We start from the raw sequence: 25,208 nt of genomic DNA, 5'->3' as shown, positions 1-25,208 counted from the left end.
GCGTGAATTCAGGGCAGGCAGTCTCGTGTCTCATTTGCACGACGCGTCCGTCCTGAGCCTCACTCACTTCCCCCATCACCCTCATCGCGTCGCCTTTCATTCACACCGCCATGGATGTTGACGGCGCGTCTTCTCCTCCTCTCCGGTATACCTCCCTCCCGCCCAGTAGCGCGCCTTTACCCACCCCCTCATCTCCTGGTGGTTCCCAAGCTTCGCCGCGACGCAACCGCCAACAGTCAGATGGCCTTGGTTTGGCCGATGACGAGGCTGTAGAAGCCGAGGAGAACGGTGCAGCTTCAAGACGGAGAGGCAGGCCGCGGAATCAGGTTAACCTGGATGTCCCTATTGTGCAGGATGCGGTCGGCGAGTCGGTGCAGGAGGCTTTCGAAACTTTTCTTCGAACGTACGTGCGTTGCGCCCGTTCCGTGTGTGCGAGCCCTGAATGACCCGCTGTAGCTTTACGGAGGAAGTTAACCTTGCAGCTACCCCGGCCTCTGATGGCGTACCCTCCGCCGCCGACGGCGAGCTGATCTACATCGAGCAAATCCACACCATGCGCGAATACGAACTAACCACTCTCTACGTCGACTACGGCCACCTTATGCAAAAAGATGATGTCCTTGCAGACGCCATTCGCAATCAGTACTACCGTTTCCTCCCCTACATCCGACGCGCCGTACAAAACCTCGTCGCAGAGTTCGAGCCGGAGTATCTCAAGCTCAACCCCACCGCTGCAGCCACAGATTCCGTGAACCTCCAGTCCCGCGAGTTCAATGTCGCATTTTACAAACTTCCCCTTGTCTCAGGTATCCGCGAGCTCAGGACGGACAGGATTGGCACCCTCATGAGTATCAGCGGGACTGTCACGCGTACTAGTGAGGTACGACCAGAACTGCTGTTCGGCAGCTTCATCTGCGTGGTCTGTGGCGGTCTTGTTAATGACATCGAGCAACAATTCAAGTACACGGAGGTATGTTGCTGTGCGTAGCATCTAATCACCATGCTCATTACGGTTCATTTTGCAGCCTAGTTTGTGCCCCAATCCCACCTGTGGCAACCGCACCGCATGGGAACTGCAGATCGACACCTCGAAATTCACGGACTGGCAGAAAGTGCGCATCCAAGAGAATCCGTCAGAGATACCAACAGGTTCTATGCCACGCTCCTTGGACGTCATCCTTCGCTCTGAACTAGTTGAGCGTGCCAAAGCGGGAGACAAATGCGTCTTCACCGGTACATTCATCGTCGTGCCCGACGTCAGTCAATTGGGATTACCTGGGGGCGACAATGTACGCTTGCAAAGGGAGGCGCAACGCGGACAGGGCAACAGCGCCGCAGGAAGTGTTGGCGGAGTTGGCGTGACTGGACTGAAGAGTCTTGGTGTCAGAGACCTGCAATACAAGACCGCCTTCCTGGCATGTATGGTGCATGATGCCGACAGCCGTGTTAGTGAACATGTCCTCCTCTCTCGTATGTCACTAACAACGTTTGCAGTCCGGCACGAATATCCGAGGGGAAGAAGAAGCCGGAGAGGCTGACAGCGAGGCTTTCTTCCGAACGTTGACGGAGCCCGAATTCGCAGAGCTGCAGCAGATGCTCCAGATCGATCACATTTATAATCGTCTCGTGAGCAGCATAGCGCCGACGGTATATGGCCATGAAACGATCAAGAAGGGGCTCCTGCTCCAGCTCATGGGCGGAGTGCACAAGCAGACTCCGGAAGGCATGCATCTTCGTGGGGACATCAACATTTGCATCGTGGGTGATCCTTCCACGTCGAAGTCACAGTTCCTCAAGTAAGTTACGCAACCTCTAAGTGGTTCCATTTTACTCATAACGCTCGCATTCAGGTACATCTGCTCTTTCCTACCCCGTGCTGTGTACACGTCCGGCAAGGCATCATCTGCGGCTGGTCTTACGGCTGCTGTGGTCAAGGATGAGGAGACGGGCGACTTCACAATCGAGGCCGGCGCACTCATGCTCGCGGACAACGGAATCTGTGCCATTGACGAGTTCGACAAGATGGACATTTCCGACCAGGTTGCCATCCACGAAGCCATGGAACAGCAGACCATCTCGATTGCGAAGGCTGGGATCCACGCAACACTCAACGCCCGTACCTCAATTCTGGCTGCAGCGAACCCCATTGGCGGCCGGTACGATAGGAAGAAGACTCTGCGGGCAAATGTCGCGATGACCAGTCCCATTATGTCTCGTTTCGACCTCTTCTTTGTCGTACTAGATGACTGTGACGAGAAGATCGACCTGAACCTTGCGAAGCATATCGTCAACGTGCATCGTTTCCAGGACCAGGCGATCCATCCCGAGTTCAGCACCGAGGCACTGCAGCGGTACATCCGCTTCGCGCGGACGTTCAACCCCAAGGTATGATCCATTTCCCCCCTATAGATAGGGAGCCTTATTGTGCTGTCTAGCTCACCCCGGAGGCCGCGGACGTCCTGGTAGAGAAGTACCGTATCCTGCGGCAGGACGACGCATCAGGCGCGAGCAAGAATTCGTACCGTATTACCGTCCGTCAATTGGAGAGTTTGATTAGGTTGAGCGAGGCTATCGCTCGTGCAAATTGCACGGCAGAAGTGCGTCATGCAACTTGTATCGGGACGATTGCCATCTTACAATTGCCACAGATCACACCGGTTTACGTGCGCGAAGCATACCAACTATTGCGCCAGTCAATCATCCATGTCGAGGAAGACGATATCGACTTCGATGAAGAAGAGCTCGAGGGCGAGCGTGAGGGCGACCGGCGTCCCCGCGCAACATCACACGTGGATGGCGAGGATAGCCAGGACGTCGATATGTCTGGAGGGCAGTCGGGCATCGATGACATGTACGCTGAATCCGGACCTGCCGCTCGCGCGACGTCGCCAAACGTACCAGGCTCCCGTTCAGGGAGCGCAATACCACCTCAGAACGGTGAACCTGCGTTCAGTCAGCCGCCTGCAGCACCTAAGCCGAAGAGGCGTATGGTCATCACGCACGACAAGTACGTCACGCTGCAGAGCTTGATTGTACTCCACTTGTCGCAGGTCGAGCGGGAGACTGGCAAGGGCGTGGATAAGGATGAGCTCATCGATTGGTACCTCGAGTTAAAGGAGGAGGAGGTCAAGGACGTGGACGAGCTCGACTACGAGAGAGAGCTAATTACGAAGATGCTCAGGAAGCTTGTTAAGGTATGTCTGATCTCCGGGATGCCTTTCGACGGTTGCTGATATCTCTTGCATAGGATAACTACCTCCTCGAAGTCCGTGGAGACGTCCAGGATTCGCTCCCGCCGTCTATGGAGAGTAGTGGCAACCAGGACTCGCAAGAGGAAGGGAACGTCCGTGTCTACTATATGGTCCACCCTTCCGTCGACACCGAGTGCGAGTCCTCCATGCCATGATTCCCTGCATATGGTCTGGAGCTGGGTGTTTTTTACGCTACTCGTTATATCTTCCTGTTGTCGTGAGACTGTTGCTGTTCCATGCTGTCACTGTCGTATTGATCCATCTGAATCATCTGTAATGTACTCATTCCCCCTTGATGTATGTGAGTATACGACCCTGGCGTAGTATCGTGATGTGCGTCAATCAGCCTGAGTCAGTAGTTAAGCTCAAGTGTTACTTGCGGATAACTAGGATTGAAGCTGCTGTTTATGACGATCTACATGCCAACGGGCGCTTGTCCGGGCCCTCAGGCCGAGAAGCATTCCGGCGACCACTTCCCTTGCACTCGTACATTGTTGTATGTACTGCGCCTGTGTACCTTGAACCCACCCGCGACCTCGTGTTCTTGCGCTAGCCAACCACTTCACGCCATCTACAAAGCTTTTGTCTTAACCTCTGGAACTTGTACATATCTGGACTCTCGTGGCCTGTAACGCGGTTCGTCGCCTGGAACGGACTTGTCTCCCGTAGGAACGGACCTGTATGGACTCACGCCCATGCCTAACGATCCACTCATCGTGCCAACCGTGGTCCCGGGGGGATCTCTCCACTTTGCTACTATCACTGCCGAGGGGACTGTGCAGGATGTGTTGGATGCACTCGTCTCGAGCGAGGAAGTAACCGAGGAAGTACTCGGCGACCTCGAGCCATATGGGTGGGCCGTACAGCGGATCAGGCGGGAGCATAGTGGACGGCAGTGGGAAGAAGAGGAGCTCGAGGCTCTTGGAAACGGTGCGCATATCCGTTCCTCATCTACTTCGCCTCGGCGTGCTGATGGAGGTCGTCGCGTTATTCGCACAGGCATCCTCCCACCATCCACCCCCGTCGCGCCCCTGTTGAACGCCCCATCCCCGACTTTACGCTCGCAAAGACACTTTTCTGCGTTCCCGCTGACGTCGCACCTGCATACCCCGACTCTGCGCCTGGTCTCGTTGCATCCATTCCTGTCGTTCACGTTCTCATTTTTGCGCGTGCCGGAGATACACGATGGATTCCATTGGAAGCAGTTCCTATCTAGGACTACCACCGTTCGCGATGCGTTGGACGCGGTCATAGAGGAACTTGGATTGACCAAGGCTCTGCCTATCCCTGGAGGCGGCTCGCTGGAGTATGTTTTGGAGGAGGTCTGGTCGGACGACCATACCGAAAGTGAGCTTCATTCTACATCGTATTCTGTGATGGTGTGTTCTCCCTGGGAAGCTGATTAAGCACCCACATCGTAGAGACCAGCAGGATACCCTTTGAGGCTACGTTGTCTACCGTTCTTGAGAGCCCTCTCCTACCTAATCCCATTGGTCGCTCAGCCAGTCGCTCCTTCCGCTTCTGTGTCCCAGACGAGTGGTACCGTCGCTCCAAATCTCGGAACGTGTCTTCCACCTCTAGCGATGTCTCGCAGGACACGATCCGTCGTCTTGCGGACCTGGAAGAATACGACGAGGACGAGGATACGGAAGGAGAGGGTACTGCAAAGCAGAAGGATCTCGAGCATTTTGAAACAGCTCGAGACGGCGGGTTTAAAGCACCAATGGACTGGCGAGGGTCGATATCGCAAAACCGCTTCTCAAGTATCTTGGATAACTGGATGCGCCCTCAGAGTCCTGCCGGCGAGGTCAACTCTCCTCCTACAACAGAGAAGAAGGTCGTCAGTGAGCCGAAGCTCGTGGAGCACAAGACTGGCGACAGCGTTTCGAGCATCGCTAGCAATGAGCAGTCTGCAGGGGTCGACACGGCTGAGTTTGAGCAGATGCTTGTAGGTTTCCACGGTTCTCAACATACCTGGATGCTGACGCAGGATAGGATGACTTGGGTCTGAAAGGGCCCAAACGAGATGCCATGTACCGCCTCCCGCCAGAGCAGAAGCGTTACTTGCTTGAGCAGAATATTGCCTCTCGCGCCTCGACGCTCTCGCGATCCTCTGTCGCCAAGTCCAATCGAGCTGCAGCGACTGCTTCAACGTACGGTCCTTCGAGCGCTGCAGCGATACTTCCCCGCTTAGTCCCTCAGCTCACGGGCGACTCCGGTATCATCAAGCGTTTCTCTATGGCGGGCTGGGGGGTGAGCGCACCTGCTGCATCTACAACCGTGTCGCTGGAGTCACCTCGCTCCAGCGTCGATCTTAGTTCCAGACGCAGAGAGTCGGTTGCATCCTTAAAGTCCGTTACAGACAAGGCTACTGAGGCGCCACCGCTGCAACCGCAGTCTACCGGCGGGCTCTGGAGTAATTGGTGGAACACGTCCGGCGGGGCCAGTGGAGGCCAAGCAAAGGAGACTGAGAAGACGGCGAACTGGTACGCGGCGGGCATTCGGAATGGGCGCCCCACGGATACCAAGCTCGTCAAGCACCTCATCTCGCTGCGTGTCCACCTGTCCACTGCGAACCTCGCGTGGGTAGAGGACTTCGTGACCGCGGAGTCTGGCATGAACGACCTCAGTAACCTCTTGGCACGTCTGGTCAGCAAGGGGGGAAAGAGGAAGAAGCTGAGCGAAGTCGAGGAGACTGTTCTTCTCGAGGTCGTGAAGTGCCTGCGAGCCCTACTCAACACCGAGGTAGGCATATTGCACATCTGTTCGGATGTGTTGTATTAACACAGTTCCTAGCCCGGCTTCCGTGAAGTTCTGGGCCACCCTACGCTCATTACGCACATTGCCTATTCGCTTCATGGATCCTCAGCTAAACTTCGCACCTTGACGTCCGAGGTCCTCGCGGCTATATGCGTCCTGTCACTGAAGGAGGGCCATCGAGCCGTTCTGTCTGCCATGTCAGACTATCGGGTCGAATTCGAGGAATCGTTCCGTTTCCAGGACCTCATCGCTTCCATGAGGCTACCCGATATGATGGACGAGGAACCGTGTGCCAGCGAGGGAGGGTATGGTAACGAGGAGGAGGGCGTGTGGGAGGCTCGGACTGCCACCATGGCATTCATCAATGCGCTCACCAATTGCCCGGACTCGCTTGAGGAACGGATCATACTCAGAGAGGAGTTTAGTCGAAGAGGGTTGAACGAGGTCATCGTGGTATGTTACAATGCCTCGCGTCAGTGGCGTATTTGATTGACCAGGTCTCGGTATAGACGCTCCGGTACATCAAGCCGCCGGAGTCCCTCGTTACCCAACTTGATGTCTACACCGAAGAGAAGTTTGAGGACGAGGAGGATATGCGCGAGCGGGCACGAGATGTCATGTCAGATCATCGACGGTCACGATCGGAATCCAGTGCAGTACTCGACGACCTGCTACGGATCGCTAAGCAACATGAGGAGCTCTATCCCATGATGCTGTCAACGCTCAAGCGGTATGGAGATATCTTTGAACGAGAGATGGATGCGTAAGTGCGAGCAATCTACGACTTACCCTCCTCGCTGATTGCAAGATGCAGACAACTCAAATCAGATCTGTTCGTGGTCTTGGACAAATTCGTAGAGCAAGCAGCTTTGCTAGACAACTTGTAGGTCTCTCAATATTCCTAGGGACAAACCTGCTCACCGACCCCTCGCAGCGACGACAACTGGTGTGCATTCCTCAAGAGGTTCACTGAGGCAGTCCAGCATGTCACTGGTCAGATCGTGGATGTTCGATTGGCCTCCGAGGCAGACCATTCTCTCCTCCAGGATGAGATCGATCAACTCCGAGGTACGGTTGACAGACTCACGGCTGAGGTACGTGTACCCACCAGTGCACGCTTGTCACGTAAGGAGGCTCATGTTGTCACTAGCGCACAGATCTCCGGAATGAACTTGATCAGCAAGTTGCAGAGTTAAACACTCTGAAGTCCATTCCAGCCATCCCCGCATCCATAGGACGTGCTGCCGGCAGAGGAAACCCGGAGGTACTCTATGCCTAACCATTTGTATATTCCATGCTGACATTACATGTGCAGTCAACGCAAGGCTTCCACGGTCTCGTCCAGCGTCTTGTTCAGAAGGAGAAGCAGGTTCTGCAGTTGCAAAGCGAACTTGACCGTCTGAAGGCACAGAATCCTTCGGAATCGCGCGAGAATGTGAGTTATGTTACGATGCCGCGAGTGAATAGATGCTCAGACTTCTATCTCAGGATGATCGAGCGCGACGAGAACGCGATAGGGTCAAGTGGCATGCTTTAAACGAGGAAATCGCGAATTTGAAGTCTCAGGCTGGCGATTTGGAGACTACAGTCGGCATCAAGGACAAAGAAATCATATATCTCAAACGCGCACTCGAGTCCGTCTACTCCCGCTTTCGGTCAAGAGCAGAGAGCAGAGAGTCCGAGAATCGTGATGCTGAAGTTGATGCTCAGATGATGGCTAGCCAAGCGATTGACAGCTTGACGCAGAAGGACGAGGAGATCGCTAACCTACGTGAGGAGATTGAGAACCTCAAGGTGCAGCTTGCTGCGAAACCCAAGTTCATCACCGAGAAGGATTACAAGGCTCGGGTTGCACCTCCTCCCCCACCTCCTGCTAAGCCCGCACGCGCTACTACTGCGCCTGTCAACGGTTTGCCAAGTGTTAGCAACTCTATTCCTTCACCGCCGCCGCCACCACCACCACCACCCCCACCTCCAGCTACCAAGCCACTTGCATTGCGGTCTCCGTCTATGGAATCCGTATCAAGCGGCAGCATTGCCGACCCTCCTGTACCTCCGCCGCCTCCGCCTCCACCCCCGCCTCCACCACCTATGTTGCCGGCCACATCTTCTCCCCCACCGCCGCCACCACCACCGCCGCCTCCGCCTGTTCTTGGACTAAGTGGACCTCCACCTCCGCCTGTTCTTGGACTAAGTGGACCTCCACCTCCGCCTCCTCCACCTCCACCCCCAGTGAACGGTGGTCCCCCACCACCACCGCCTCCTCCTACCGCGTGGCGAGGTCCCGCAGCTCCGAAGATCACCCGCCCCGCCAAGCGGCTGAAGCCGTTTTTCTGGAACAAGCTCAACGCTCCTACGCTTCCGTCCACAGTATGGGGAGAGATCCCAGCGGATGTACCGTTCGACCTGGACGATTTGGAGTCCACGTTCGCTATTGAGAGTACATCGTCGACGAGCTCACAACTCAGTGTTACGTCGCCGAAGAAGCAGAATGTGACAACATTGCTCGACATCACACGGGCAAACAACGTAGGTGAGTAAACGTATTGTTGCAATCTTGGTATGCATGGCCGTCGTTGACGTTGAAACGTACCAGCGATCATGCTCTCGCGAATCAAAATCGGCTTATCTGACATCCGTAGAGCGCTCCTTGAGTTGGATGACCAGAAACTGTCCGTGGACGACTTGCGCGCCATCAGCAGGCAGCTCCCGACGTCTGAAGAGGTATGTATGAAGAAATGCGATATTCACTTTCACATCTAACAGTGCGCTCAGATGACTAGACTGAAGGACTTCGGCGATTTGACCAAGTTGGCCAAAGCAGATCAATACTTCGGCCAAATCATGACCATTCCCAGGTTGTCCGAACGCTTGGAGTGCATGCTCTATAGGCGCAAGCTTGAGCTAGAAGTCGAGGAGATTCGTCCAGAACTGAATATTGTTCACCTGGCTGCCAAGGAGTTGCGCTCGTCACCAAAGTTCAAACGTGTCCTGCAAGCTGTTCTAGCAGTTGGCAACGCTTTGAATGGTTCGACCTTCCGAGGCGGGGCACGGGGCTTTCAGCTAGAAGCCTTGCTGAAGGTGGGAGACGCTCTCAACGTGGTTTCAGCCTTGTTAATGAACGCTGCTTCAGCTCAAGGAGACAAAGACGGTGAAGGCCACGCCGGAGTGCCCCACTCTGCTGCATTACCTTGCCAAGGTCCTGCTCAAGAGTGATCCATCGTTGGCTACGTTCATAGAAGAAATGCCGCACATCGAGGCTGCTGCTCGAGGTGAGATCACATATGTGCAGCAGCGTCGCGAGTTGTTGACCTTGCTACCGCAGTCTCTGTGCAGACCATATTGGCTTCTGTGCAATCTCTCGTTGGTGGTCTGAAGCAGGTCAACGACGAGATACGTCAGCTGCAGAAGTTGCGGATCCCCCAAGATCGCTTCGTCGTGGTTATGCAAGTAAGCAAAACACTAATGTGGTCTTAGCAATACGGAAGTTCATGTGATTTGCAGCCCTTCGCTGTACAGATGAACTCCGTCGTCGATTCTTTGAAGAACATGGCCACGTCTCTAGACAACGAGCTGCGCTCCTTGTTAGCTTTCTATGGTGAACAACCCGACTCGCCAGAGGCGCCGAAGCCAGAAGACTTCTTCGGCCTCGTCCTTTCCTTCTCATCATCGCTGCAGAAAGCCGCATTGGAAGTCCATGATGCCATTCCCAAGGTCGAGACGCGTTCCCCTCAGATCACGGTGGAGGAACCTGCTTCGCCCACCTCGGACGAAGGGGTGAGTACTGACGCAAAACGGATGTGTGCTGGTTTTGACATATTCTTCTACAGACAATTAAGGGCAAGGATGTAGACACTTTGCGACCCCATGCGAGTTCGCAGAGCCGCGCGACAGGCCTCTCCATCGGGCGCGGCGACCTCGATCAGGCCATTCGCAGTATGCGGTCTGGTCGTCGGAGAGAACGCAATCCGGTATCGCGACCACTCAGCAAGATCTTCGTGGACGGTGCAAGACAAAGCCGGATATTTGAATGATGCTTCCATAACGACCCTTATTTCAAGAGCATGGACATGGTAATGGTGTGTGTTATATCGTATACGTTGTATGTTTTCTCCCTGGGGCAGTGCTGTATCTACTCAAGTGCAAGGTGACGACTGTAATGACTGTTATACCTTCACAATGACATTCTACGACTGTAACATTAAACATCGTTTACTGCTACTTGTTGAGCGGAGACACTGCATCGCATCGCTCTATGCAGTCCAAGAACAGCTCGAAGAATCCATCAACCTAGAGGAGTTTGAGTATTGTCCCTCCGCGCCGCTTCAGATAATATTGCCGGACTCACGTTCAGCTTCTCTGCCACCATACAGTTCTTACCATTGCGGCCCCAAGAGTCATCGCAGGACCGGTAGTTCCATATGTCGACCACGGTCTCGCCTGCCGTATGAGCCCCGCTCAGTTCTACGTCCACGCGGAACCGACGGCACGTAAACAGCTCGGGCTGAGAGACATATGCGATCGTCAGGGCGTCGTGCAGCGGTGGTCCTTCCAAGAAGCCGAACGTTGACTTGTACGAGTCGGCAAAAAAGCCGATAAGCGTAGAGAGCATGTGGCGAAGGGGTGTCGTCGCTGGCGGGAGAGGCCCACCAATGGGTGCTGGCGAGGAGGTTGGTGATAGCAATTTGGTGAGAATGGGTCGGGTTACGATGGCGGTGTGGGTGACGTTGAGCGGGATCATAGTTTTCTTGATTGGCACGTCCAGAACGATTTGGGCAGCTTCGGCTAAAAGGGAATGTGAGGGAGGCCTTGCATCGCGAGGAGCTCAGAGTGAAGTGTAACGCACGGTCGCATAAGATGTTGAACTCTAGTAGTTGCTCCTGTCAGTCCCGATGTAGTACAAAAGAGGTTTGGATGATTACCTGCAGAGGCAGATCGGTTCCCTATCCCTACACCGCCGCCCATGAAAACAAACTCCTCTAGCATGCTGAATAAGTCCCGAGATGATTATAAAATGTGATCACGAACCGATGCCATCCAACAGGTCGGGATACACGCTCACGAAGAGCGCAATGTTTGTCATCGGACCAGACGATACGACGGTGACCTTGCTACCCTGCCCATTATTCCATGTCTCGGAGATTGCTTTTGCCATGCCCTCTAGTGCCCGAATGGGCGTGCCATGGGAGACCAAACGCGCTTGCACGCCTTCGCTGTCTGCACGAGGTAAACCCTCCACGCCACCTAGTCCATCCAGGCCGTGGATTTCTGGGTCGTGCCGTTCGGGACGGATGAGAGGTTTGTGAGCACCCGGACAGACGCGGATATCTTCTGGTGCTGCGAACGCGTACAGACAACGTGCAGCGTTGTTGTTGGTATTGTCCGCACTCGCGTTGCCATGCACCTGATGACAGAATGAGTAGGATGTGTGGCCTTTATTATGAATACGCACTGTGGACACGCCCAGAAGTGTTACATTGGGACATTGGACCGCCAGCATGATGGTGGTAGCGTCATCATGGCCCTGTGGGATAGAACGGTGTTGGCTGCGTGGGTTCCTAGGATATCAATGTCGTTCTATACTCACAGGATCGCAGTCCAGCCAAACATATTTCATGGTGGTGGTAGTCAGCTGGAGAAGGACTTACTGTTGGCCTTATCACCTGTAATCTCCGGGACTCTCAGGTACTGCGTTTGCAATCGGCTGCCGGGATGCTGATCCGCCATCGTATGCTTCATACGACTTGCATGACAACCACATTGCGTCGTATATCGGGCACTTTTGAGGGTAAGCAGTAGATATAGATGGGCATGGTGGCCACGATTGCGACTTGAAGACAACCTCTCGGGCCTCAATAAACATGCAAGAGCCGGCGCCTATCAGGTTGCTACATCATACTGGCGGCTTAACCACACGAGATATCCCGAATTCACTGTTCGTCGTCTGCGAGCACACACCGCTACTCTCGTTGACGAAGTGATGCCGACATACTACTGCAAACTTGAACCAGACGCTCCAGCACGCTGTCATTAATGGTCAGCAGAGAACAGCGGGATTCAGGAGCATGTTGGGTCGCGTGCAATCCGTGCCGGACCCTTTTGACCTCTGAATTCGATACGACGTTGATATCAGCGAGGTAGTAAAAACTTTTTTGAAGGCGTTGAGTATGAGGAGGAACAGACGCTTGTCCGATCACGGTGGTCGGTGATGTAGTGCTTACATAAGCCAATTTTTGAGCACGCGAGGGCGGGAAGGGCGTGTTTGCGCTGAGCCATTGCCATCGGACCCGACGGCGAGCAAGTCAACGATGGACCCCCACTCCCGCTTCTCCCACTTCAATACTCGCCAGACAAAGGCTGGCCCTGTCGCCTCTGCTTCTCGTTACATGGACCAACCCAAACCTCGTCTCGTCCTTGACGATCTCCCCACGAAGAAGGGACCGAAGACACCCTCCACGCCTAGGAGATCCTCGTCCGCTGCTAGTCTTTATGGCGAGAGGCCAACTGTCACAAACTCGAGAGTGAAGCAAGGTACGTCCTCGCAATTAGCCCCGTCGATCATACCACTGACCTCTAGAGGAAGATGAACAATATAGGAAGGATATGCATCTTGCATTCGTGAACAACGCGTTGCAGATGAAAACCATGGCACGTCTGCTGTTATATTCCATTGCCTATGTGGTGTCTCACTACGATGCCTATAGGGTATTAGCGAGGCGTTCGACCAGTTAGTTGATCAATTCAATCCAAGGAAGATCACTCAAGTCCCTTCCGACTCCCCTTCTCCCGCTCCTCAGCTTCGTCTGTGGATCCTAGCCCTATCACACGCAGTTTCTCGCCTAGAACGTGTTCACGCAGCTCTAGTGGAAGCCATCGTCAACATGCCTTGGACTACGATGGATACCAGCTTCGTCAAGTCCTACACCAACTTCATAGGCATGCTGGTCAGTGCCAGACCAGAGTATCTGTCTGTCGTCCTAGGAAGAATTGCGCAGGGTTTGACTCATCGTATGTCCTTCACATTGTACCTCTTTTTCTTGTGTTCATCCTCAACCAGAATCTGGGCTGCAAGCACTGGACTCTGGCCTGCCAGAAAGCTCCTCAAGACCCCTCACTCGTCGCATCGTCTACGATCGCATACACTATCTCTTGCGACATCTCATTGCCCTTGTTCCCACCTGTCCCTCCACCTTGCACCCTTTGCTCTCTCGTAACTTCCCACACAAGCGGCAGAATCAGATTGAGCAGGTCACGTACATACGGAACTTGCTCCGTGTAACAGATTACTGTCCGGAGATCGCGGATCGTATATTAGCTCTCATCATAGACCGTACCATCCAAATAGACGTGAGTGTGCAACGTTTAACGTCTGTTGTCCATAATTGACTGTGTTTGCTATACAGGTCGAAATTCAGGTAGAACTCGAGGAGCTTGAGGAGCAACTGGACTGCGAGGAACAGAGCGAAATGTTCGACCTAGATCCTTTTGACACTGTAGTCGGCCAGGAGGGCGAGAGTAGCGATGTTGAAGGCGAGGATGGCGACGACGGTGAAGATGACAACCTGAGTGACTTGTCTTCCGATGCTGGCGGTGATCCGGATGATAACGAGGATCAGGAGGACGTTGCTACCGACTTCAAGCACATACAAGCCATGGTCAACAAGCTTGATTCCATCCTCAAGGTCATATTCGACCATTTCAACCAAACTCATGCCTCCAGCGATCCTGTCCTACCCCCATTACCTTCAACCCCATCGTCATCGTCCCGTTCCGACTCTCCGTCACTCCTCACTCCCACGCTCGAGCTACCCCGTCCGCTCTCACCGACTACTATTGAAGAGGGCAAGGCACTCCGACGCGCGCAGTTCCATACGCTGCTATCCATCTTTGACCGGACGATCCTGCGCACGTTCAAGTCGCGATACACGCAGTTCATCGTCTTCTGGTACTCCTCGCTCGACCCCGAGTTTGCGGACCTTTTCCAAGGTATGCTTGTCTCAAAAGCGCTTCTGGAAGAGGATCAACCCGCAGTTACGCGAGCTGCTGCTGCGAGTTACATCGCTAGCTTCGTCTCCAGGGCGCAATTCGTGGACCGCGAGGGTGCTCGCCGCGTTGTGCAAGTATTATGCAACTTCCTCCGTGCACGGCTGGATGTATTCGAGGCCGCACAGCAGATGGCGCAGAGCATGCCTGGGGGACACGGTGTCAACATGAACATCGCTCAGCATGGCGTCTTTTATGCGGTCGCGCAGGCGGTGTTCCTGATCTTTTGCTTCCGATGGCGGGATTTGCTCGAGGACCAGGACGAAGTGGATGAGTTTGCGCCTACCCAGGGACCGCCGAAGAAGTGGATGCCGGAGCTCGACGTCGTACAGCGCGTCGTCACATCCGAACTGAACCCGCTCAAGGTACGCCCCTGCTCTCCGGTCCCCGTTCTCGACGTCGAACACGAGAGCTCATGCTGCGTCTACTGAAACAGGTCTGCTCGTCGAACGTCGTGATGCAGTTCGCGCGCGTTGCGCACGCTACCGGTTTCGTCTACTGCTACTCCATCATGGACGCGAACCGCCGCTCCGACTATGCCCCGTCGCCTCCTTCGAGCCAGGCAACTGGCGGTCGCCCCCTGCCCAAGGGCAAACCGCTCGTCTTCCAGCATGTGATGACCTCCGAGCTCAATACATTCTTCCCCTTCGACCCGTACAAGCTCCCCCGTTCGGGATCGTATATCCAAGGCGTATATCGCGAATGGTCGTCCGTTGCTATCGATGACGAGGAGGAGGAGGAGGAGGAGGAGGAAGAGGATGACGAAGATGATGATGAGGAGGAGGAAGCTGGAGATGGGGTCGAGGATACGGGGGACACGCAGCCTCTGGGCATCTTCATCAACGGTGCTCGCGCCCCTTCGCAGCCGGCGGACGATACAGACGGCCTTGGGGAGTCGTTTGGAGGGATGAGTATCAGTCCCGCCCGGCCTGAACAGCTGCATCAGCTACTTGTTGTTTGATCGAGAGGTGTGGGGTCTCTGCTGTCGCGGTGCTTGGGTTTGTTGTTGTACAGACGGCGTGCGTCGCTACCAAAAGTCTTGCTTGCTGTCTTTGTTTTGCGCATACTATCTCGCTTTGGACCACTGTTTTTGCAATCAATCTATCTCTTGAACGGGGAGGACGTCATACCTTCACCGACTTCTTGTTTAACTGGTCAGACTTCGAATTCCAAAACCAAAATGAAGTTGTGGCCTACTACCAATGATGAACTTCATAAATTCCAAATCGGGCACCCTAGGCAGGGAATGCTGAAGGTCGCTCTGCCGTAGCATGCAGGGTATGTAGGTTGTGAATCCAGCACCCTTAGGCTTTTTCACGCGAGATACTGTAGATGGTTGAGAGTGGAGGACACCTGTATTAATCCAACATCCGACGAACAGCATTGTACAGCGAAGAAAGCAAGACGACAAGCAGTGATATCATTAAGACCGTCCGCAAGTACCTATGGTACGCACCCAAGCTCTACACGAAGTGCGAATGTTCCAATGCATATGTGCGAATGTTCCAATGCATGTGTATGGTGTGTATGTGTGTATGTGTAGGTCAAAGCGTGCAACACATTACTAGATTAGATGTAGTCGACGTTCTTCATCTCGCCAGCGGCGAAGAGCGCCTCGTCGAAAGCCTCGTCCGGGACTTCTTCCTCATTCTCGCCCTCGTATCCATGGTCCTCGTCGTCCTCGTCGTCCTCCCCAAACACCATCTCGTCATCGGACCCGGGCTGCGAACTCGGAAGCGACCCAGGCATGCTCGCATCGCTTCTCCGCCTGCGCCTCCGCCGCGCCTTCTCAAGATCGCCCCCCTCGTCCTCGTACTCCGAGTCAGACTCGCCAGAGTCGTGCAGCGTGGGGCTGCTCGAGCGTGGGCTGCCGGCTGTCGACGACGACGACTGCGTGAGGGTGGCCAGGGTGTTGCTCAGACGCTCAAAGGACGACATCTGCCGGAGACGCGTCTCGTTCCCGTTCGCATCCTGCTGCTGCCCAGCTTCTGTCGCAGGCGGGGGCAGCGCAAACGACCTCGTCGGCTGCCGGCTCCCCACCAGACTGAAGTTGCGTATCCGCGCAAACGTGCTCTGGTTGGACGTATCGGAGCGCGCACTCAGCGCAGGCGACGGCGGGGAGAGGTCCGGCAAGGGGAAGTCCTGCATGGGCGGCTTCCAGTAGTTGAAGTCGGTGTACTCGGACGCCCACTTGCGGTTGATGGGCGGGAACATCTGGTCGACGAGGTCGGTCATGTGGATGTAGGACGACTTGTACCCCGCGAGCTCGAGGAGCTCCATCTTGACCTCGCCGGTGGAGTCGATCGTGAAGATGCGCGAGCTGGGTATGTTGACGGAACGGTAAGAGAGCGCGTCGGTGATGCGGTTGCCAAACCCGGCGTAGAAGGGGTTGTGCGCAGGCCCGCCGAAGAGCTTCTGGATGTCGCGGAGACATGCCATCTTGAACACTTCCGGTTTCCGCATAATGACCTCGCTGGGACACAATCAACATCATATCTGTCTAGCAGCATAGAGTAAGATGTACGTACCGATGCAGAGAAGCCATCAAGCGGTCCGGGCTCATGATGACGGGACCCTCAGGTAGCTGATAGTCGTTCTGCTTAATACCCTTCAGGTACTCCCTGGTGGAATCGGCCTGTCCAATGGCTCTTGAGGTAAGGTATAAGATCTTGTAGCCATTACGGCAGATATCAGTATAGAGCTTGGCGACGCCAACGTGTGTCCAATCCCGACCGATCATGGTGAAGACGTGGCCGAGGGCATCAGACTTGGTGATAGTACCATCAATGTCGGACACGACGACCTGGTCTGTGTACTCCCAGACAAACAACCTCGCACTGCATGCCGCCACACCAGTTGCCGACAGCGAAAATGTCACCGAGTTGGCGCCAGGTTTGAGGTTGAGCGATTTCTGGTAGAGGGATTAGCGTAAGCTTCTTATACAGCGACGAACGCATGATCCACATACCAGCTGGTCTGACGTTAGACGCAGAGTCTTCGCAAACCGCTTGTCTAAAGTCTCGCTGGCCTCAGGTATAGGTTGAGGTGTAGTCGCAGGAGTGGTACGCCTCGTGGATGCTACGGGAGGAGCAGACGAAGAGGTTGATGTTCGGTGCAAAGGCACTCCGGATGCCGATTTCGTCGGCTTCAGGTCCGCCTTGGCCTGATAACCACGTCAGTCAGTTTGAACCTATCATACAACAAAAGAGAGGGTCGACATACAGCAGCGATGTGAGACGGATCTGAGTTTGTGTGTCCCAGGTCAGGTCTCGTTGACTCGGCTCTCCGACTCCTGCTCCACCACCGAGCCCATGATGACGATGTCGGCGTGCGAGTAGCCGCGTTATCCTTTGCGGAGACATCGGACCCCACCGAGGAATCGGTCATTGTGCGCTTAGGACGGCGGTCGTCTGCCTCCTCATCAGACCTGACAGACTCATCCTCAGAGAGTGGTTGCGGCGAGACAGGTCGCGACGAAACGAGTGACTGTTGATCTCGCAAGGCCGCCTCTCGCCATGTAACGAGTGCCTCCATAAGCGGTGACCCATCTTGTCGTCGAATGTACCTGCTCGCGATGATCAGTACAACGGTTCTATCAATATGCGGTCAGGACACGCACTTGTCACCCGCCCAACAGAGAACAAGATTCTCATCGTGCACAACGCTCTCGTCGTTCATAAAGCGCTCAAAGTCAACCTTGCCCTGCTCGAAGCACTGGTAGTCCTCCACCTCATCTCCGCCACCTAACGAGCCAGGGACGATCGCGAGCTCAAACTCTATCGTCCGTCCCTCGATGAAGACGCGATACCGTGTCGGGTCGTTCTTGTCCATCGTCAACCTTCCTCCATATCCGTACGGAGCAGCGTCCTCCTCAGGCGTCCTCTCGCGGTCTGAGGGGGCAGTGCGAGTTGGCGCGTACTGTGCATCTGGGATTGCAGACATCATGCGACCCTTGCCTTTCCTTGGGGATAGGTCCGCAGAGACGCCAGGTAGGTGACCATGTGGATGGACATGTGCGAACGTTGTACGTATTGGGGTCTTTTGGGGAAAATTACCCCAATCCCACGTGTACTCCTCACTGTCAGGAGGGTTGATTGTTGGAAGAGAGGGAAGGTGGGGGCGTCCATCTATGCTAGACGGCATGCGGGTGACGGCGGCGGAGACAGGATGGCGAGATGAAGACGGCTCATACCCGTCCTCGTGATCGGGAGGGGGTTCTGAGGTTGCGCGAGGGAAGGGTACTAATGAGGGTGCTTGGGCAGGTGGGGAGGGTGTTCCTATAGTACGGAGTTGTGATGAGGCTTCGGGCACAGTGAAGGAGTATGCTCACTTGATGGACCAGGTGTTCTATCTAAACTTGACGTATCGGAGCGAGAGGAACGTCTTCCCCTTGTAGAGCCAGACCTGATTGTGGCATCGGAAGCTTCTCGCTCATGTTGACTAGCGTGATATCCCTCGACATCAAACACCATGTCTAGCCAAAGATCACGACATGAACACGAAAAGTAAGGCCCCGGGGACGAAGGACTCACCGTTGCCGTACTTGACATGTGGTTCATGCATCGGTTCTGTTACCTCAGGAAAGACCTCCCCACCCCTCTCATCCACCGTAGGGAAGTCCACACCAGCGAATCGTTTCGCTGCGATAGCGTTGTGCTTGAGGAACTCGCGATTGTCCTTTGCGGCTTGCTGTAGGCCCTCGAGGATCGTCTTGTCCCTGAACTTGTCCTCCTCCGCCTTCTCCGCCTCTTGCGCGACGCCCATCATGGCCTTCCCAAGCTGTGCGGTCTTCGTAATGATGCCAGGGCCATGCGACTTGCCATCTTGCGATTGCGACGGTTCGCCTGAGCTCTGTGGGGCAGAGGGGGTGTTCTCGCGCAATTGGGTGTCACTGGTCGCGTCGAGATCAAGGAACTCTGGCTCTTGGCTGCTACCCGCAGAGTCCTGAACAGCCGGAGAGGCAGGGCCTGCACCGAATCTGCCTGTTTCTGCCGTCTGCGCGTTCGTCTGTCCGGGTTGGGTGGCTTCGAGGATGGGGCTGGTAACGAGATTGTCCGGGATCTCATCTTCGGTCTCAAAGACAAAGAAGGCTTCTCCAGCCTCGCCAATCTTCATGGAGAAGGGCACGAGCTGACCATTGACGAACATGTCGACCTGCGAGCGTGTACATTGTAGCGGTTTCGATTGAAGCGAGAAGCAGACTATATGCGCACCTTCTTGTCCTGTGGCCTGAGTACTTGCCATTTTCCAAACCTGACGTGGAAAGGCGAGCACACAAGCTCTGTCTCCTCCTCTGAGAGCGGCGCGGCAGGTTCCTGTGTGGGGTGGTCGGGCAGATTCTTGGGCCTACGGACAACGATGACGTCGATGGCGCCTGTGAGGGTGGAGGGGTTGAGGTCCTTGTAGTACTGGTAGGGCGCGCTGATTGCGCTGACCGCGCCGCGGAGGTAGTTCATCGCTGTATGCGATGCGGAGGACGGGACGGAGGGGATGGGGAGCGCGTAGAGGTCGTCGCGGGATGGGGCCCTCTGAGTCTCTCCTTCTGTACCCCAGCAAATGTGCAAGACGCTGAGCAGGGGCCTCCCACGTGATATCGCCCTCTCCGACGATGCGCGCGCTGCTCGACGTCAGAGAAGAGTAACCATCGTGCGGGCCAGCCAGAGCCAGGAGCCTATCACGTACGCACTGCGGGTCACCCAGCTGGGGATGTATGTCGTTCATGACAAGCAGGTGCGTTCCATATCCGACGTCCGCCCGCAATTGCACGCTGATCACACACAAGCCTTCCTCTTCGGGTGCAATCACCTCTGCCTCAGAGCACACAACGCAGCGCACACACACGCGGATAGGCGACAGACGCAACGCGAAGATCGACGTAACTGGTGCACAGTTCGCAACTCGAGCATGCAGACACAGCAGCGTTGATGTAACGAATACAAGGTGCGTAATCAATGACCTCCGCCGTGACGACCGTGCTCCTCGTTGTACTTCTCGTGCTCGAAGATAGGCCCAACCGGCGGCTGCGTGTAGCATGTGAGTCGACAGCTAATGCAGACCCTATCTCTTGCACACATACCGGCAGGTTCCGCTCCCTGCACAAATGTCAAACACGATCGAGACTGCGAATAACACCATCACGTACCATTTCGTGCCATCCGGAGCCTCGGGTGCTAACGCGGCCGCATGAGGACAAGGTAACCATTGCAGAGAAAGAACAAGGACTCACGCCGGTAGGGATCGGGGTGCTTGCGGTCCGCAAGTGCCGCCTCGGCCTTGGCGAGGACGGTAGCGAGTGCCCGGGGATCGTTGACGTCCCTGCACACGGACGAAAGGTGTTGGATGTGCAAATGGACGCCATGGGTGACCTTGAACAAACTGGTAGATGCCATGGGCACGTACCTGTTTCTGTCAAACTCTGCGCGGATGGAGAGGGCGCGTGCTCTCCACAAGTCCCGCTGGACAATCCAGTTCAGCTCATTCTGGAGGATGCGGCGGTAGAGGGACTTGACGTAGGACCTGTGCGCCGCGGTGAACGGCGACGGGAGGGACGACATGGTGTTTGGTGCTGGAGGAGGGCTGGGCGCCAGACTCGGAAGGACGGCGGCGCTTGGGGAGTTCGCACAGTGTGACGTGTGACTGTGACGTGATGGAACGCGGCCACGTGACGGACACGGCAACGCGAAAGTGGTTATTTGTGCGGTGTTTGCGCAGGTGGGCGCACAGCGAGGATATTACCACGGTTCGAGTTGGCGGGCTGGTCCGTACGTGCGCAACCAAGACGGCAAAGGCATCGTTCTTCTCTTCACGACCTCGACTTGTTCCCTGCTCGACGGTTCCACGAAGGCCCTACGCCTACGCGCTCGACGCACACGACACTCCCTCAAGACCCGCAAGACTCAAGGACTTCACGCTCTCAAGAATACACGCCCAACATGATCCCCTTCATCCCAACGCTCGCCCTTGCTTTTGTCTCCTTCATCTGCTCAGCGTTCGTAATTCTTCGCATTCTCATCCCCATCCTCCCCCCTCACCCCCTCAGCCGTCGAGTCCGCCCTGTAAGCTCTCCATTCCGTCCAATGTCGTCCACAGACCAGCTGACAGCACCCACTCTCACAGTCCGAATTTGGTCTTCCTAACTATCGGTCTATCTCTCCAGCAGACAAGAGCCACCTCTGGCTCGCTTGTTGCGACTTGCTCGCCCTCATAATCTTCACATGGCAAGCTGTGAATGAATATCTCGGTGGCCCCGCTGGCTACTCCGTCATCAATGACCCCGCTGCCGCCGTTAGGCTCTGGTTCGCCATGACCCTTCGTCAGACGTGCCTCCTCATCATCTCGGGCTTGACCCTCCTCCACGTCCGGATGGGTCGCTCCGTGTCTTTTGGTGGCAAGCATTGGATGCTCTGGGCCCCTACCCTTATCCTCGTCGCAACCTCAACTGCTCTCGCTGGCGTGCTCGCAGCGACCAACATCCACAGCTTGTTTGTTGGCATGGCCGCCTACTCCTCCGCGATCGCGTTGCTCAGCACACTCGCATTCGGCTGCCTCGTTGGCACCCTCGTCATTATCAAGCGCAACCTCGCTGCCCTTGACGAGATTCGCGACCCATGGCCTCCGGCAAAGTCGGAGGTCCAAGTAGAGGAGAAGCCCCGTCCGAGCTTCGCGGCTGAGGAGGTCGACATGCTCAAGGATGGTTCGTCGTGGATCACCTCTCGCGCGAGTTCGCGCTGCGAGAGCATCTCCGCGTTCTCGTTCTCCACGCACCACACGCACTCGCGCGCCCCCTCCAACGCAAGCGCGCGGATGCTCCCTCACCCCGCTACGGCGTCGTACCCTTCAGTCGCACCCAAGTCGTCCTTCTGGTTCAACCCCTCCACTCCTTTTGGCAGCCGCGAGTCTGTTCCTCCCGTCCCGCCCCTGCCGGCGCCGTACCGTCCCAAGTCTACGACGTCAGCCCAGATCAACGACGACCCTGACCCGTTCAAGAAGCAAACTCCTCGCAATGGCTCCCAGTCATCATGGCTCACTGAGCCCTCGCAGTACCAAGCCACGCTGTCGAACTGGTCCTTCCCTACCACGCACCCGCCCTCGCCGCCGCCTACCGCAGCGTCGTTGCCTGCCCTGGGCAGTGACCTTCTACCCTCAACTGCAGTGTCTCGTCCTATGACTCCTGCTATGGCCAGCGCGGAGGTTCTCGGTGGTTACGGTTACAATCCAGACGCTTCTCAAACCGAGAAGGGCTTCAATAGCTTCTCGTCCACTGCCTCCCGAGACCTCGACATGTCGATCTTCCGTACCTCGGGTTGGCTCCTCATGATCTGGGTTCCCCAGGTATGTCGTCTGCACTGTTCCTTTGTAATATATCTGACCAGATGCGTTTGTAAGGGCCTTGCTCTGCCGTTCCTGTTCATGGCTTCCCCCGGTTCCACCAGCTCAGTCGGTTCCATTCTGCTGATGCTCTCCGTCACGCTCTCTGCCCCTCTGCTCGCGCTTAACCTCCTCTTCCGGTCACCCATCCCTATCCCAACCGAGCTCTTCGAGACTTACAGCGAGCCCCCTTCTGCTGTCTTGCGCGCGCCTTCTCCCCAGAGTACTGCGGCCTCTTACAAGTGCTCGCACGAGTACAAGCGCAGCGGCAGCGTTACCGTCGTCGAGTCTCGCCGTAGCACCGACGTGTGGCTGACCAACGGCGACGCGGTCGACGGGAAGGGTAAGATTGGTCGCGCGATCGGACTCCTCGGTCCCAAGCCTCGGCTCGCTGTCCTCCCACCTGAGGGCGTGCAGAATGAGGAGCCGCTCACTCCCCCGCTCCCCATCCAGATGCAGCCTGAGCGTTCGTTGCCTCCCACCCCGGCCCAGAGCGAGCGCAGCGCAGAGTTCGGCAGGACCCCAGGTCGCCCGCGCAAGGAGAGCAAGGCCAGTTCGTACTACTCTGGTGCCTCCGACAGCGCGGCCTTCCAGACGCAGATCCTCATCGCCCAGCGCCACTACTCCGCCCTTGCGCAGACCATCGCCGTTCCGCCCTCGCCCACTGCTCCAGCTGGTTTCGAGCGCCGCGCGTCTATGGACGAGGCGGTCATCGGTGTCGCCGTCAGTGGTGTCGAGACCAAGCAGGCGTCGCGTCCCTCGCAGCACCTCCGCGTCCGCTCTGTGTCCTCCATCCACGGCAACACCAGCACGGACTCGCGCTTCCCGGTCAGCCCCCCGCCGGCGTCCCCGCTCCCCCCGACGCCGCCCTCCGTGCGCGAGCGCAAGGCACGCATGCTTGCGCATCGCAGGTCGCACTCGCAGTCGTCCTCGTCCGCTGGGTTCTCGTTTGGCCCCATTGCAGGCGACGACATGGCGGAGATCGACGCGCTCTCGGCGAGGGTTCTCCCGCTACTCGTGCCGGGCTTGAAGGTGGGCAACGACGTGCGCGTGCGCCAGGACTGGGACTTCACCCCGTCCCCGCGTGAGGTGAAGGCGAGCACGATGAGGAGCTCCAAGACTGTCCCGCTTGAGCTTGGCGGATATTCGACTGACTTTTCGTCTCCTCTGGTACACTCGACCCCTGTCGAGCAGAAGCCTGCTCCGAGGGAGAGGAAGGCGTCTGGACACCGTCGCAACCACTTCAGTTTGCCCAGGTACGTTTCTCCTGACACTCACCCTGCGAATCTCACTAAATGTCTCCGTTTCCAGTCTTAGTCTTGGCAAGGATGGTGTCCACGCTCTCTCCACCTGGCGCAACGATCTCAACCAAGCCCTCGAGAGCAAGTTCGGTCAGTACTATTCCAACATGGCCGACAACAGGCGCAACACCGTCTACGGCTACGAGGGCGAGCTCGTTCCTAACTCTGCTTCGCACCTCAACGCGGTCTCCGAGGACGACGAGCTGCTCCGTCCGGCTTCTCCAGCCTTCACCACCCAGCGTGAGCGCCCCGTCTCCGCAAGGACCTTCGGCCCCGAGACACTTGCTCTCCCGACCAACATGGGCTCGGACCGCGCCAGCTCGCGTCAGTCGCGCAACTCGCTCGCGACGCTCATCAGCGCCCTCGACCAGGAGCTACGCGTCGCGCACCCGCCGCCCTCCGCCGCGTCCGAAGTCACGCTCTTCGACCCCGAGAACTTCGACCCTGCCTCGTTCGACCCGCTCGCGTCCAGCACCCCGCACGAGTCGCAGCGCACGGCGCAGCACAAGTCCAAGTCACGCCGTCATCATGACCACGACGTTCCGCCCGTGCCCAAGCTGCGTGACGGCCCCAAGCAGAGCCGCCGCTCAAGCATCCGCTACATCGTCTCGGACGAGAACGCGCCTATCGCCCCTCCCGCTCCCGCGCCCCAACCCGCGGTCGAGCAGGAGAACGCTCCGGCGCCGTCGCGCAGCAACAGCGGGAAGAGCATCGCGTCGTGGTCTGCGCGCGCGATCCGCCCGCTCGTGCCCAAGTCGCCGAAGAGCAAGAGCAAAGGCAAGAAGGCGGCTTTGAAAATCGCGTCGCCGCCGGGCGGCGGGCTGCGCCCGCTCTCGCTTCTCCAGGACCGCGATGTGAACCAGGAGACGACGAAGCCGCTGAGCCTGGGCAAGAAGGGCAAGGGGGTGGCGGACGAGAACGCGGACCCGTCTTCAGGATTTGGCTCGAAGATGAAGGCGGGGTTGAGGCCTCTGAAGTTGACGCGCTCGGAGACGACGAAGGAGCGGGCTGCGCTCCGTCGAGGAGAGGTTCTCCCTGACGTTGTCGTCCGCCCGCCCTCGGAGGTCGAGCGCGGTGTGCTCGGGTACGGCTGGGCCTGAGGCCTGAGGCCGGACAAGGAACCGGAACCTTGGAATTTGAACCCGAAGATCGACGGTACTCACTGACAATGACACTCTCGTGCTGAGGTCCTTATCACCTTACGAATCTACGGTTTGTTGATGAGTTATCGCTTTGAATTTTCGCATCGTTGTTTTCGCGCATCTTCGGATGTCGCGTATGTTTTTGTGTCTTGCTCAGTTGTCTGTTGCTTTTTGCAGTTGCAAATGTTTTGCTCTCGTCTGTCATCTCAACCCTATGCCTCTATGCTCTCCTCTCCGTCTCTGTCTCTATGTCTCATAGCTACATACATACGTCCCCAAGCTGTCTTTGTGTCTCACGTCTCCATCGCTCACGCTTTCAGTTACGTCGTCGTACGCACTCCTTG

General features: G+C 56.5%; 7 protein-coding genes across 7 annotated transcripts; 4 read left to right on the top strand and 3 right to left on the bottom strand.

The window, feature by feature from the left end:
* Positions 1-75: 75 nt before the first annotated feature.
* On the top strand, positions 76-3,576 carry L226DRAFT_476922 (MCM-domain-containing protein). The gene is made up of 8 exons (XM_067676726.1): positions 76-403; positions 457-970; positions 1,026-1,445; positions 1,495-1,796; positions 1,851-2,385; positions 2,436-2,597; positions 2,649-3,194; positions 3,248-3,576. The coding sequence occupies exons 1-8, from the start codon at positions 111-113 to the stop codon at positions 3,404-3,406; spliced, it is 2,931 nt and encodes a 976-aa protein (XP_067541443.1). The 5' UTR covers positions 76-110; the 3' UTR covers positions 3,407-3,576.
* A 127-nt stretch (positions 3,577-3,703) lies between these two features.
* L226DRAFT_608199 (FH2-domain-containing protein) lies at positions 3,704-10,208 on the top strand. Its single transcript, XM_067685899.1, has 17 exons — positions 3,704-4,181; positions 4,251-4,598; positions 4,673-5,199; positions 5,247-5,996; positions 6,048-6,464; positions 6,521-6,774; positions 6,826-6,894; positions 6,946-7,105; positions 7,162-7,275; positions 7,327-7,446; positions 7,500-8,544; positions 8,608-8,735; positions 8,787-9,092; positions 9,145-9,283; positions 9,337-9,461; positions 9,516-9,788; positions 9,842-10,208. The coding sequence occupies exons 1-17, from the start codon at positions 3,947-3,949 to the stop codon at positions 10,043-10,045; spliced, it is 5,214 nt and encodes a 1,737-aa protein (XP_067541442.1). The 5' UTR covers positions 3,704-3,946; the 3' UTR covers positions 10,046-10,208.
* L226DRAFT_498645 (nucleoside hydrolase) lies at positions 10,090-11,760 on the bottom strand. The gene is made up of 7 exons (XM_067677680.1): positions 11,599-11,760; positions 11,464-11,535; positions 11,040-11,415; positions 10,934-10,990; positions 10,858-10,878; positions 10,360-10,796; positions 10,090-10,301 (listed from the first exon to the last, which is right to left on the bottom strand). The coding sequence occupies exons 1-7, from the start codon at positions 11,626-11,628 to the stop codon at positions 10,230-10,232; spliced, it is 1,065 nt and encodes a 354-aa protein (XP_067541441.1). The 5' UTR covers positions 11,629-11,760; the 3' UTR covers positions 10,090-10,229.
* Positions 11,761-12,287: 527 nt separating this feature from the next.
* On the top strand, positions 12,288-15,185 carry L226DRAFT_608197 (RNA polymerase I-specific transcription initiation factor RRN3). Its single transcript, XM_067685898.1, has 6 exons — positions 12,288-12,542; positions 12,595-12,659; positions 12,716-13,019; positions 13,069-13,358; positions 13,415-14,419; positions 14,491-15,185. The coding sequence occupies exons 1-6, from the start codon at positions 12,320-12,322 to the stop codon at positions 15,013-15,015; spliced, it is 2,412 nt and encodes an 803-aa protein (XP_067541440.1). The 5' UTR covers positions 12,288-12,319; the 3' UTR covers positions 15,016-15,185.
* A 207-nt stretch (positions 15,186-15,392) lies between these two features.
* On the bottom strand, positions 15,393-19,651 carry L226DRAFT_476912 (LNS2-domain-containing protein). The gene is made up of 8 exons (XM_067676725.1): positions 19,268-19,651; positions 18,587-19,208; positions 18,385-18,528; positions 17,674-18,331; positions 17,277-17,619; positions 17,023-17,217; positions 16,583-16,965; positions 15,393-16,527 (listed from the first exon to the last, which is right to left on the bottom strand). The coding sequence occupies exons 1-8, from the start codon at positions 19,508-19,510 to the stop codon at positions 15,624-15,626; spliced, it is 3,492 nt and encodes a 1,163-aa protein (XP_067541439.1). The 5' UTR covers positions 19,511-19,651; the 3' UTR covers positions 15,393-15,623.
* Positions 19,652-19,863: 212 nt separating this feature from the next.
* On the bottom strand, positions 19,864-20,608 carry L226DRAFT_498635 (uncharacterized protein; the record flags this gene model as incomplete). Its single annotated transcript, XM_067677679.1, has 5 exons — positions 19,864-20,074; positions 20,131-20,146; positions 20,197-20,224; positions 20,281-20,369; positions 20,454-20,608. The coding sequence occupies 5 exons, from the start codon at positions 20,606-20,608 to the stop codon at positions 20,003-20,005; spliced, it is 360 nt and encodes a 119-aa protein (XP_067541438.1). The 3' UTR covers positions 19,864-20,002.
* Positions 20,609-20,986: 378 nt separating this feature from the next.
* On the top strand, positions 20,987-24,822 carry L226DRAFT_453360 (uncharacterized protein; the record flags this gene model as incomplete). The annotated part of the gene is made up of 4 exons (XM_067675118.1): positions 20,987-21,109; positions 21,171-22,385; positions 22,440-23,677; positions 23,733-24,822. The coding sequence occupies 4 exons, from the start codon at positions 20,987-20,989 to the stop codon at positions 24,820-24,822; spliced, it is 3,666 nt and encodes a 1,221-aa protein (XP_067541437.1).
* Positions 24,823-25,208: the final 386 nt, after the last annotated feature.

The sequence above is a fragment of the Lentinus tigrinus genome, assembly GCF_003813185.1.
Source record: "Lentinus tigrinus ALCF2SS1-7 unplaced genomic scaffold L226scaffold_2, whole genome shotgun sequence".
In the NCBI taxonomy this organism is placed as follows: Eukaryota; Fungi; Basidiomycota; class Agaricomycetes; order Polyporales; family Polyporaceae; genus Lentinus; species Lentinus tigrinus.
Note: the sequence above shows the minus strand (reverse complement) of the source record. Positions and strands in the feature narration are given on the sequence as shown.